This window comes from Alnus glutinosa, chromosome 4 (assembly GCF_958979055.1).
Source record: "Alnus glutinosa chromosome 4, dhAlnGlut1.1, whole genome shotgun sequence".
Classification (NCBI taxonomy): Eukaryota; Viridiplantae; Streptophyta; class Magnoliopsida; order Fagales; family Betulaceae; genus Alnus; species Alnus glutinosa.
Genome location: NC_084889.1, coordinates 10,573,635 through 10,586,837, shown reverse-complemented (window position 1 = coordinate 10,586,837; position 13,203 = coordinate 10,573,635). Strand labels below are relative to the sequence as shown.

Sequence of the window (13,203 nt, the reverse complement as noted above, 5' to 3'; positions counted from 1 at the left end):
AATCAATTAATAATATTGTTTCCTTGATGGGAGGAACAATACGGTATTTACCATATTTGAGGGTCCCTGACCTAACCTATAAATTAATAGCATGTGTACACCATCAGTACAACAATACAGTTATAGGCATAGGTTAGAAGATCCCTCGAATAATCTTTTCTTGTTCTTCAGATGGATCGTGGAAACGCTTGAGCAAATAGGTTAGAGGTAAGCCTGAATCCTGTCTTATTTGTTTTCCGCTGCGCATGTTAGTTTAAGCAATATGTTGAATATTTTTAACATATATCACATCAATCATTTTTTACGATCACTCAAAAAAAAATAAGATATGATCTTTGATTTACTACTTTAAGACGTAACTTTTGATCATCTTATCCATATGGTAAGGTGGTCCCCTAACAAATTTTAGAGTTTATTTTTTTTTTAAAAAAAAAAAGAAAGTCAATAAATATTATCATATAAAAAAAATACCAGGAGCTGTATCTTAAAATAGAATGTATCATATCTAAATGAAAAAAAAATATATATATTTCCATCAATTACCCCCGTTTGGGACAAGTTAACGAAGTGAAGTCACATCACAGTTACACTCGTAGCCGAAGGAACAGAGGATCGCGATGTCAGGCTCACAGGAGCCCGAGGCAATCCTGTCAAAATATGAGCAACAGACCATTTTGTCAACACAGCAGTTTTCGTGGATCATGGACATGGGGACTTTTAGCAGGAATGAGTCATTTCTTGGTTGGATGGTATTGACCGTCGCTTGAATATGTTGGCTTGAAAAGTAGGCACAAGCTTCCAAATTTTCAATCCATATATGTTGGCCGCCGGCTAGCAGCTGTCATGCTTGCGTAATTATTATTCGTTTCCATGCAGTTCTGGGGTTCTCCAAAATCTTACCAAGTTTATTATTTTATTATATACTTACAGTATAAGAAAAACAATGCTAAGTAATAACATAAGTTTCATGGCAGTGCATGTATTGATATTGGTTTCAACTTCCAAGCACTAAATAGACATGCACCCAAGGAAGAAGACCGTACCAACTTAATAAAATATAAGGTTAAATACCTTCCTTTTTTTTTTTTTTTTTTTTTTTTTTTTTTTTTTTAACAAGGGGTAAGTAAGGATTATTATTAAACGGCTACCTCAATTTCAAAAAAGTATAAAAAATAGTATATGCCGTTAACCGAAAATACTTATTTAGCCCTTTCATCTAAATTCGTCACAAAGATTCATGTCAAAGCGTTTAAAAACGCGACATATGTCCTATGTGCCACATATTTAAGCCAACTTAAAATGCTCGTCACGCACCACAAGCTCCACCATGTAGCACATCTCACTAAAGATATTATGAGAATTAATTGTTTGTGTGATTAGTGTAGAGCAGGAAAATTAGGGTTCAATCTATTTGAGAATAAATGATAAATTTTGATTTCAATCAATTTGGGTTAATTCTTGTTTTGTTTCAGTATTGGTAAATTTTTAACATTTATAGCAATAATATTTGAGGCTTCTCACAAACTTACAACTTACTAAGATCATCATTTTCAATGGCTTATGCATTTCTTTATACAAAATGGCTAATTAAAACCTTTTATCTATTTAGCTAATAAGTTTTTAAATGCATCATACATTTAATCATCTATTATTTCTCTATTTTTTTTTTCTAAGGATCGTATTTTTTAGACTGTCATTTTTTCAAAAGCGGGTCATTCTCTTTCAAACAGTGATAATATTTTTCAACCATGGTTTTTTTTTTTTTTTTTTTTTTTTTTTAAAGGGCCATTTTTTTAACATAATAACTTTTCAATTGTCATGTTTTTCAAGAACCAATAGAAGTATACTCAAATAATAAGTAACGTGAGAACACCTAAGTTTTTCTTGACCGACTAAGAATAAATCTAAGAAAGATAGACCATATATGAGAAATAAATTACCTTTAAAAAGTAAGATATGTTTTTTTTTTTTTTTTGACATGTCCACACAAGAAGGAGAGGGGGAATTCGAACTAGTGACAGTCGCTTCAAGAGGCGTGATTTTCAGCCTATTAAAAGAGAAGTACAAATTATTAAAAAAATATACCTTTCCCATGTTTAGGGAGACTTATCTCTTTTTTAGAGGCTGAGTTTAATTAGAAACTCCTGGAACCCAATTTATAGAGAAAATTTGTGACCTTTTATGAATATATACTCTTTAACGTACATGCACATAAAGGTAAAGGATAGACCGGAATTATGGAAATTTTCAGCCTGAGAAAAAGGAAATACAGATATCTTGGAAGTAAAGGTGAATTGAGCCTCCACAAATGGGAAATGCTAGAGTTCCACCCCTATCCCACTCCCATCCCACCAACCCTAAGTGATTTTAATTTTTTATTTAATAAATTCATTTTCAGATTTTTGCACTTAGGAAGTGGTGGGATGGGAGTGGGATAGGGGTGGGAACACTAGCATTTCTCCTCCACAAAAAGGCAAATGATTCATGACGTTCATTTAAAATTGAGCCATTAAAAAATAATAATAAATAATTAAAAAAAAAAAAAAAAGATGATCATCATAACACGTTAGGTGTCAACCAGTTCCATCCAAATCTGTGATAGTGTTTTGCTAGACCAATATATCCTATTTTTATGAAATAACTAACTAAATAATTATAAGCATTGTTATCAACGTACCTATCTTCCACCGTCTATTAGTATCCCCGCCAATAAGCTCCGTTACCTTGAATCCCAAGTTATCGAAGCCAAGTCACACGATGACGACGCTTCTTAAAATCGCAGAGGCCATTGTGACAAGTTGGCCAAGTCAAACCAAATCACAAAGTACGATGGAGCTGAAAAAGTCTACCCGCAGACTTGGATATTGGAGTCGCATCACAGTTTTACACACGGAATATATTGGCCATGTTCATTTTCTTTTCAAATATAATGAATAGTCCGTATTTAAAGTTGGTGTATTTAATAATGTATTTAATTTTAAAAAATATGTTAATATTAACTTTATATATACTATTAATTATATCAACTTTGAATCTTAATCATAAAATAAATATTTATAAATTTCATTTAAAATAGAGGGGATGGATCAATTGACAGCAGCTTAATTTCATCTATCATGGACTTATGGACTTTTAGCAGGATCTCTTGCTTAGAAGATTTTGTCTTCATTAAATGTGGAAATTTGATAAATTAGGCACAAGTGACAAGCCCATTAGCTTCCAACTTTCCGATCTATGTTGGCCGGCCGCTAGCTAGCAGCTCTCGTACGTGCTTCCGTAATTATTCTTTGTTTTCGGTGGGTTTTCCAAAATCTTACCAAGTTTATTTTATCTTTAAATTATAAGAAGAACGATAATAAGTAATACTATTGATATTATCACTGTCAATTTTTGACACGATTTGTAAATTTGATACTAATTTAATATAAAATTAAAAGGTTATGGTTGAAGAATCTGACTCATTTAATTAAATTGGTTGAATTATGGTTGACTTATATAATTTTATACTCATGATTCGAAACGATCAGAATCCGACACGTTACATAATGACTGAAATTTTTTTATATGCCATATAAACACAATACAAAATTAGAGGATTAATTAGGTTGAGAGGTTTGCAATGTTTAATTAAATAGGTTGAGTTAGGATTAACCTATCTAATCTTACAATCATATATTTAGATATAATCTGAACTTGACATGCGAATATAAACTACACCCTTAATTGATATTAGGTTTCAAGTTGGCACTAAATAGACATGCACACGAGGGAGAAAGCCTTAATAAAAATGTTAAGAATAAATATTTTATTTTTTCTTGATTCATGCCAGAAATGTACACCACGAGAAATAAAGGCGACATAAATGTCTAAGAGAAGTGTTTGGTGCACAATATTTTGGTGCACAACATTTGCACACTTTCAATATTTGAAAGTTTAAATGTCTAAGAGACATAATGACTAAAAATTTTTTATATGATCCACGAATCCAATACAAATATAGAGGATTAGTTAGGTTGAAAGGTTTAAAATGTTTAATTAAATAAGTTAAATTAGGATAAACCTTTATAATTTTACAATCATATATTTGGATACGATCCGAACTTATCATGCAATTATAAACTGCACCCTTAATTGATATAGGGTTTCAAGCACTAAATAGACATGCACAGGAGGGAAAAAGCCTTAATAAAAGATTTTAAGAATAACTTCTTCTTCTTTTTTTTTTTTTTTTCATGACTCATGCAAAAATTGTACACCACGAGAAATAAAGGTGACCTAAATGTCTAAAAAAAGTGTTTAGTGCGCAACATTTTGGTGTACAATATTTACACACCAAGAACCCCTGCATGTTGGTCTCACAATAAGTTTAAAAATCTTTTTCCATTGTCTAAATGAGTTTGAAAGTTTATCTCAAGGCAAATACTCCCGCTTGGAGTCGTCTATACGTACGCAATTGAAAATAAGTGCCATAAGGGCCCCATGATGTCGCTCATCACTGACACATTCAACTGTCCTAGAAAACCTGCAATGGCAATAAAGTAAGGCATCCCCATCAAGAGCAACACATTTTAACACGTGAGTTTCACGCGCTGCAGCCGCTGGACTGTTATAAATATACATCTTTTGTGTTCCAAAGGAACGTACTACGTACCAACTAAAAATTCAAACCTACTTACATATGGCTCTCCCTTCCCATCTAATGCTTCCGTCTACCGTATTCTTCGTCCTCTTATATTTCAACTCCATTCTTCTTGCAGTAGACTCGGCCACTACTCTAAGTATTGTTACAGACAAGGAAGCCTTACTCTCATTCAAGTCTGCCTTGAGTCTTGAGCCTCCCAACCCTCTGTCTTCTTGGGACCAAAACTCATCATCTCCCTGCAACTGGACTGGAGTTGTCTGCAACAAGCCTGCCCGCAGAGTGGTTGGCCTTCATCTTTCAGGTTTTGGACTAAAAGGGCCCATCACCCCTCATATCGGCAATCTCTCCTTCCTCCGTTCCCTTCAACTCCAAAACAACCAATTTGCTGGAAAGCTTCCTAATCAAATCGGCAATCTTTTCCGTTTGAGAGTTCTTAACATGAGCTTCAATCGCATAGAAGGTGTGCTGCCCTCAAATATAAGTAAACTCACTGAGCTCCAGATCCTTGACTTGGCCGAAAACAAGAATATTACAGGCAGAATTCCTGAAGAGCTTGGCTTCTTGACGAAGCTCCAAGTCTTGAAGCTAGAAAGAAACAGCCTCTATGGTGCAATTCCGCCGGCCATAGGTAACCTTTCCTCACTCACCATTTTAAATTTAGGTACCAACAATCTCAGTGGCATCATACCTAGTGACTTTGGCCGCCTTCAGAACTTGAAGGTACTTGATCTTACCAATAACCATTTGTCTGGCACCATTCCTCCATCAGTATACAACATATCTTCCTTTGTTTGGTTGGCCTTAGCTTCAAACCAACTATTGGGTGAGATTCCCGGAGATATTGGGAATAAACTCCCGAACCTTCTAGTCTTCATTTTCTGCTTTAATAAATTCACAGGAAGGATTCCATGGTCTTTGCACAATCTCACCAATATTCGAGTCATTCGCATGGCGCACAACCATCTAGAAGGAACAGTACCCCCAGGCCTGGGAAATCTCCCATTACTTCAGATGTATAATATCGGTTCTAATAAGATTGTTAGTTCCGGTGAGGATGGTCTCAGCTTCATTACTTCTTTGACAAATAGCACTCTACTCAACCATCTTAAAATTGATGAAAATCATTTGGAGGGTGTGATTCCAGAATCAATAGGCAATCTTTCAAAGGTTCTCTCAAAGTTATACATGGGAGGAAATCGTATTTACGGTAACATACCCGCCTCCATTAGTCATCTTACTGGCCTAGCTTTGCTAAATTTGAGCGATAATTTGATTTCAGGTGAAATCCCACCTGAAATAGGCTGGTTGGAGGAACTGCAGATGTTGGGCTTGGCCAAAAATCGGATCTCTGGCAGTATTCCAAATTCCCTTGGTAATCTCCAAAAGCTAAATCAGATTGATCTATCAGGAAACAGTTTGGTGGGTAAAATACCCACTACTTTTGGAAACTTCAGGAGTCTTCTTTCCATGGACTTATCTAACAACAGGTTCAATGGGAGCATACCCATAGAAATTCTAAGTCTCCCTAGTTTGAGCACTGTTTTTAATCTGTCCAATAACTTTCTGAGTGGACCTCTCCCTCCAGAAATTGCTCTGGGAAGTGTTGTTACCATTGATCTCTCTGACAACCGTTTGTCTGGTAATATTCCGAGGTCAATCGGAAACTGTAAGAGCTTGGAGGAATTATTCTTGGTCAGGAATATACTTTCAGGCCCGATTCCGAATACTCTAGGAGAATTGAAAGGCTTGGACGCTCTAGATCTCTCCTCCAACCAACTTTCTGGCTCCATTCCTGCTGAACTCCAAAACCTAAAAGCCCTTCAGTTCTTGAACCTATCTTTCAATAATTTGGAAGGGGTAGTTCCCAGCGGTGGAATTTTTAGAAATCTCTCTCAAGTTCATTTGGAAGGCAACCCAAAGCTTTGCTTGCATTTGGCATGTGTCAATTCTCAAGGTGGTGGAAGAAAGGTAGCCAAAGTTTTACTTATCCTAGTCCCATTAGTCCTCTTCTTCATACTTGGCTTACTGTTCTTAGCGTTCTACATAAAGAAAAGCACATCAAAGATTACAAAAACTTCTCGACTGCTGAAAGGACATCGTCAAATGATCTCATACAATGAGCTGCGTAGGGCAACAGGAAACTTCAACCAAGAAAACTTTACTGGGAAAGGTAGCTTTGGGTCAGTGTATAAAGGCTATCTAGGGCAAGGAATTGTTGTGGCAGTTAAGGTCCTTGACACTGAGAGGACGAGTTGTTTGAAGAGTTTTTTGGCAGAGTGCGAGGCTTTGAGGAATGTTAGGCATCGGAATCTTGTTCGACTTATCACATCATGCTCTAGCTTGGACTTCAAGAACATGGAATTTCTGGCTCTGGTTTATGAATTTCTGAGTAATGGCAGCTTAGAAGACTGGGTCAAGGGTAAGAAGAAGCACACAAATGGGGATGCCTTGAATGTTGTGGACAGATTGAATGTGGCCATTGACGTTGCTTGTGCATTGGATTACTTGCATCATGACTGTGAAGTTCCAGTGTTGCATTGTGATTTGAAACCCAGCAACATTCTTTTGGGTGAAGACATGACAGCAAAGGTGGGAGATTTCGGCCTGGCCAGCTTGCTGATAGAAAGAACAAGCAATCAACCTTCCATTAGCGCTTCACATGTTCTGAAGGGATCCATCGGTTACATACCCCCAGGTTAGTACCATAACGTACATCTCTCTCTTCTATCGGGTAATCGATAACTTTCGTGCGAGCTTTCCATTTCCTTCATTTCAACACTCTTCACCTGAAGAGGCCCATGATATGCGTTTTTGCATGACTGGCCGGGGGAGAAACCATCAACGGCTGTTGGATAATTGATAAAATTAGCTACTGTTTCTTAATTTTGTTAACATAATGAATCGCCTATGATGCAGAGTATGGTTTGGGAGAAAAACCGTCAACGGCTGGAGATGTATACAGCTTCGGCATAATGCTGCTTGAGATCTTTACTGGGAAGAACCCAACACATGAGAGCTTCAGTGGAGGCCTAAACCTAACCAAATGGGTGCAGTCATCTTTCCCCGCCAACGTGGTGCAAGTACTCGACCCTGAGCTGCTACTGCTTATGAGCAGCCTTTACCATGATGGCCAGCCCATAAGCCCCGATCTTCAATATGGTTGCCTGATCACAATCCTTGGGGTTGGGCTATCTTGCACCGAGGAATCTCGTGATGGCCGCATTACTATTAGAACTGCTCTACATAAACTGGAATCTGCAAGAGACACTCTTTTCAAACCTGCAAGCTCCCATCATGGATAGTACTAAAATATGAATAATGTTTGTTAGAAAAAGCTCAGTTGATGAGATCATCTGAGCAATAAGCTTTCGATCTCGAGCAGTTCATGCAAAACTCTAGATACGGATACTCTATAGTTTTCTTTGCTTTTAGTGGGTAGTAATTTCCTGTTTTATGCAGTATACGTAGGTGAAGAACAAGAAAGCACAATCGCTAGCTAGACTGCTCTCGATTTCTGTATGCACGTCTCTTTATCTCCTAATCCATGTAGTACACTGTACACCTCTCAATAAATAATTGGAACAGAGAAGGGAAGAAAAAATGGGTATATTCACCGATAAATTACGTTGTAATGGATCAGAAAAGATGCAAATTACAATCAAAGAAAGCAATGCAATAAATGAAAGTATTTATCAAATTTTCTACAACAAAGGACAATTATGATTTGAGAACCAGTAGCCCAAAATACAATGATAAATGTTAGATCAGAAACTTCTGAAAATTGGAAAATAATGATAAAATGCTTCAAGATGTGTTATTAGGCCGCTTTTCTTAAGATGATATTTGCATGCACCGGATTATAGTAAATTTGACTTTGAGATACAATGAAGCCCATACTTAGTATTATGTTTGACAAACGAAGTCAAATTAAAATACTGTCAGATTTTTTTGTTCTGGCAAAATATTCTGATTTTGCAAAAAAAAACAGAACCTATTGACGTTTTTAATAATTTTAAAAATAAGCTTTTGAAAGAGAAGAGGAGAGATTGGATCGGGGAGAGTTACAGATGGTGATTCTTCAAATTCACTGGTATATTTATAAATTTAATGGTATCTTTTCATCAATCATGGTTACTATTCCGAAGAGGTACCTTTCTATAAACAAGTGTTTCTTTTCATTATAAATAGGTACCTTTTCATTATGAACATATGTGCCTTTTTAGGGAGAGCTCGACTATCCGAGGACGAGAGTCAGATGCTCATCCGACTCTCGTCCTACGTGGCATGAAATTTAATATATATATATATATATATATATATATATATATATATATATATATATTTTAAAAAAAATAAAAATAAAAAACAAAAACTATTGCACGCGTGAAAGCTTTCCCCTTTTTCCCCATTTCTTCCCCCAAATGCTCTAAAATTTTCAAAATCTCCCACGCTGTTGCTGCTCTGTCTCCCCCTCCCACTATCCTCCTTCGCCCACCACTAACCACTTCCTCACCGAACGCACCGGCGACGCTCACCCACGGCACCAGCTCGAAATCCGGCGACGCCCATTGACACAGGCCACGCCCACATTCCAAAAAAGCACCACCCACCACCAACCACTTCCTCACTGAACGCACCAGCGACGCCCACCCACGGCACCAGCTCGAAATCCGGCGAGGCCCATTGACACAGGCCACGCCCACAGTCCAAAAAAGCACCGCCCACCAAGACAAAGGGCCTACCGACAGAGACCGAGCGCCGCCACGAACGGCCTTCCGACCGGCCAACCGACACCGTCTCTCTCCCCTTTCTCTCTATGGTCCGTCTCTCTCTGACTTATTATTCATGGGTTTTTGAAGTGATTTCTCGGTATGGGTAGTTAAGATATGGGTTTGTTTAAAGTTATTGATGCTTGTGATTTATTTTTGTTCTTGAAGGTTAGATTTTTTATTTTTTTTTTGGTTTATGAATATGAGGGTGGTTTTTTTTTTTTAAGAAACAACAGATTTTTTTCCTTGGATTGGTGTTACTTGCTCTAAACACTAAAATATGATGATTATAAGCTGCTCTCATTTCATTGCAAAACGATTTTACATTTTTTTGTGTTCTCTGGAGCAATATTTTTTAATTGGATTTTTGTTCTTAGTCTTTGAGTTTTGGTACATGGGTACGTGAGATTTTTTTTGGGTTTGTGTCATCATGTGGTTAGTGTTTTTTCTGAAATTTTTCTGAAATTTTGTTCAAGTAGTGTAAAAATAAATTAAAGATGATGGTATATTAACTTCTCCTTTATGATTGTGGAATGAGGCTTCCAATTTTGATCCTTTTCTGTTAATTACGATTGTGGTGTTTTGTTTGATCTTATGATTGGGTTATATGCACATAACATCTTAGTTCTTCCTTATGATAAGATCTATATTATGTATATGTATATATTTTTAGTTTATACCATATGCTTTATATTCACTCAAGTGATTAAATACAATTGATTGATTAAACTTTTTATGCGAGTATTTAATATTGAGTAATATTTGTTTCAGAGCTTCATGAATTTACAGTCAATATGTTCTGTTGAAAGAGAGGTAGATGCAAAAGAACAAGAATAAGAGGAAAATGTAAAATTTTAACTGACTTGAGAAGAATTTTTTGTGTAATTAACTTAGTTTCTAAGTTGTATTGGTCTATATTTGTGCCAGGAAAAATAATCCAGCCGAGGGTCTTAATCTTTTGGTGGAAGCAATGGAGCAAGCGGTAAATGAAGAACAAGCTGTTGGATATTAGATTGTAAAGTTGAAGAGTTAGGATCTAGGAGAATATTATATGCTTGTACTTTCAAAACTTTTATGCATTTATTTTCTAATCCATAACAAGAATATTATTATTATTGATATTCTCTATTGTCATATTAATATTTTGTATGGGGAGCATATATATAGAACACTTATTTAATGGTAAGTGATGAGGAAAAGCTTGTTGTCTACTTTAATGCTTTTTTTTTTTTTTTTTTTTTTTTGCATATATTGCAGTTATGGAATGGTTAGGGATGAATGAATTTGTGGACATAACCTAGTGTTGTTTGTAATATGTTCTAGTAATCTGTAATTTAGTGACAAGTGTTGTGAATAGTTTCAGACCTTTTCTCCATTTTATGGTCATGGTCCATTTTATGGTCATGGTCTTGGGATGCTGTTGTCCTACAAGCATTTATTTCCTCAATTCAGTTGTTGAACATTGAGAATTTTATTTGATGGGAAATGAGGTGAAGATGGCCTTTGATTGTTACATGCATATATATGGTTCTTTGATTGGAAATGAGGTGAAAGATTATGTTGATATCTATTTCCAGTACTACCAGCAAGGGAAGAGACCAATTGATGCAGCCAAGATTTAATTTTGTGTTGTCCATATTTCTTTTGGTTTGTACCTAAAGATGATTGCATTTAATTTTGTGTTGTCCATATTTCTTTTGGTTTATACCTAAAGATGATTGCATTGAATTTTAATGGACATAATGGCAACAGCTTGATGGTAGTTGATATGAGGCAATGGAACCAAGTCCTTGAGCATCATCTGTGAAAAATGTTAAGATTTTTTGTTTTTCTTTTTGGTTTTCCTTTTTCTTTGGATACACGTTAGTTTATGTATTTCCAATAATTATGGTACCAAAAATAAGAAGAATTTATTCATTCGAATCAGAATCCACATGAAGATGGAAACACGAAACATTCATCACTATTTCCCAAATTACACCATAATAATTACTCTAACAAATGACACATTAAGCTGCCTCCAAAAATTCAGAACCTAAATGGAGAAAACGACCAAAAATCCTCCAATAAACTAATTACCAAAAATTCAGCTCCATCAACCAACCTTTGGCTTGAATCAAATCACTTCTTACCATTCAGTTCATATGAAATCATTTCAACCAGCCTTTGGCTTGTTGAAATTAGGCTAAAACATACAATAATTCCTACAAAATCTAATCCTAGTCATTTAGAGGCAACTGATGTTCAACAACCGAATTGCCCTTGTACAACAAAAAATTCACATAAGCCCAATAAAAATGCACTACATATTTTTAAATTCACATCACCATGTTACATTAGTAAAATTTGCCCACAAGAATGACACATCATAAGAGAATATCGTTCCACATATTCCAGCAATAATATCACCTTAAACATATAAGATCATGTTAGACAACAGAAAAAATGGAATATCAACTTTGCAGGTAATGCTTAAAAACCTAACACTTACAAGACGTAAATGAAATCTCCTTCAACAGGACATTTTTTTTTATAAGTATATCCCCTTCAACAGGACATGATGACTGTGAATTCTTGAAAGCCTGAAACAAATAGGAAATAAAATTATTCATCAACATAATCATAAGTACAAACCTTATGAAAGTTAAATATGAAATTACTCTCAACAATAATCACATATTTCAGAACCACCAACTCGCTCTTTCCAAGAGCTAACAGTTAAATGTGAAATTATAAAACACTAAAATTCCTAAACTTGAACTATAATCATAAGTACACTAATGCCTTTAACATAAAGCGACAGAATTAGTTAAAGTATCTTCTATTTTGTTAATTACTAAAAATCAAAATTGCTATAATATTGCTGTTAAACATAAATGTTGAGTTCTGCTATTAACAAAATATGTCCCAACCATCATATCCAGCCACAGATGAAAATTTCAATATGATATATTTTTTTCTAAACCGTCAACCAATCAGACAATTGGGCTAAGCAGGGGAAAAAGATCAAAGCAACCTGAACTGCTTTTCTGTACAGCAAGTGATTATAGCATAAGGATATGTACTGCTATTTAATTTTGCACCAATCTTAGCTGCCAACAATTCAAGTTGAAAAATAGAGCACGCACCATCTCATTGCCAACAAGCAAGAGAAGATCCATTACATCAAGCCAATATCAAATACTTAATATGTAATACCCCGTATTTTAAATATGGATATAAATATTCATTTACTAAAGAACCTTTATTGTTTTAATTTAATAAAAGTTTAAATGGACCTTAAACTTTAGAATAATGAAAATAGGGTCAAATGAATTCCGTTTTGATCGATTCAAAAGTCAAAACGCTCGTCTCAAAGTCCTTTAGCTACCCTTCGAATTTCATAATTTTTGGACTTCGTTAAGGATACGAAAATAGCCACGAAAAATACTACATCTGTTTTGGACGAAAATTGATAAATAATATTTGTGGGCCAATTTCTATTCCTTAAGAGCCCAGCCCAGTCCACACGTGAAGCCCAGCCAGCCCATGTTGATTTAGATCTCTCTCACTCTCTGCCTCTGCACCTCTCATGTTCCAACAGGTGTTCCCCCTTAATTGATTTTTTTACGAAAATCTCCCCTTCTTGACGCCCAAGACGTGCTGCCCAAGTATAAATCTCAGCCTTTGATTCTTCTTGCTGCCCACGCTTGGATTCAGAGCCATCGATCAGTTTTGATACAAGCAATCTCAACCATCCGTTTCAGTATAAAGAGAAACAAATTTCCCCTTTAGATCATCACACAGCTTCTT

At 35.6% G+C, this 13,203-nt stretch overlaps 1 protein-coding gene across 2 annotated transcripts; it reads left to right on the top strand.

The window, feature by feature from the left end:
• Positions 1-4,653: 4,653 nt before the first annotated feature.
• LOC133865356 (putative receptor-like protein kinase At3g47110) lies at positions 4,654-8,317 on the top strand. 2 transcript variants are annotated; one of them, XM_062301749.1, is made up of 3 exons: positions 4,654-5,849; positions 5,922-7,337; positions 7,559-8,317. In XM_062301749.1, exons 1-3 carry the CDS (start codon positions 4,679-4,681, stop codon positions 7,942-7,944), a joined length of 2,973 nt encoding a protein of 990 aa, XP_062157733.1. In that variant the 5' UTR covers positions 4,654-4,678; the 3' UTR covers positions 7,945-8,317. The 2 variants fall into 2 exon arrangements, with proteins under 2 accessions (XP_062157733.1, XP_062157732.1); XM_062301748.1 differs by having other exon boundaries at positions 4,654-7,337.
• The last annotated feature ends 4,886 nt before the right edge of the window (positions 8,318-13,203 follow it).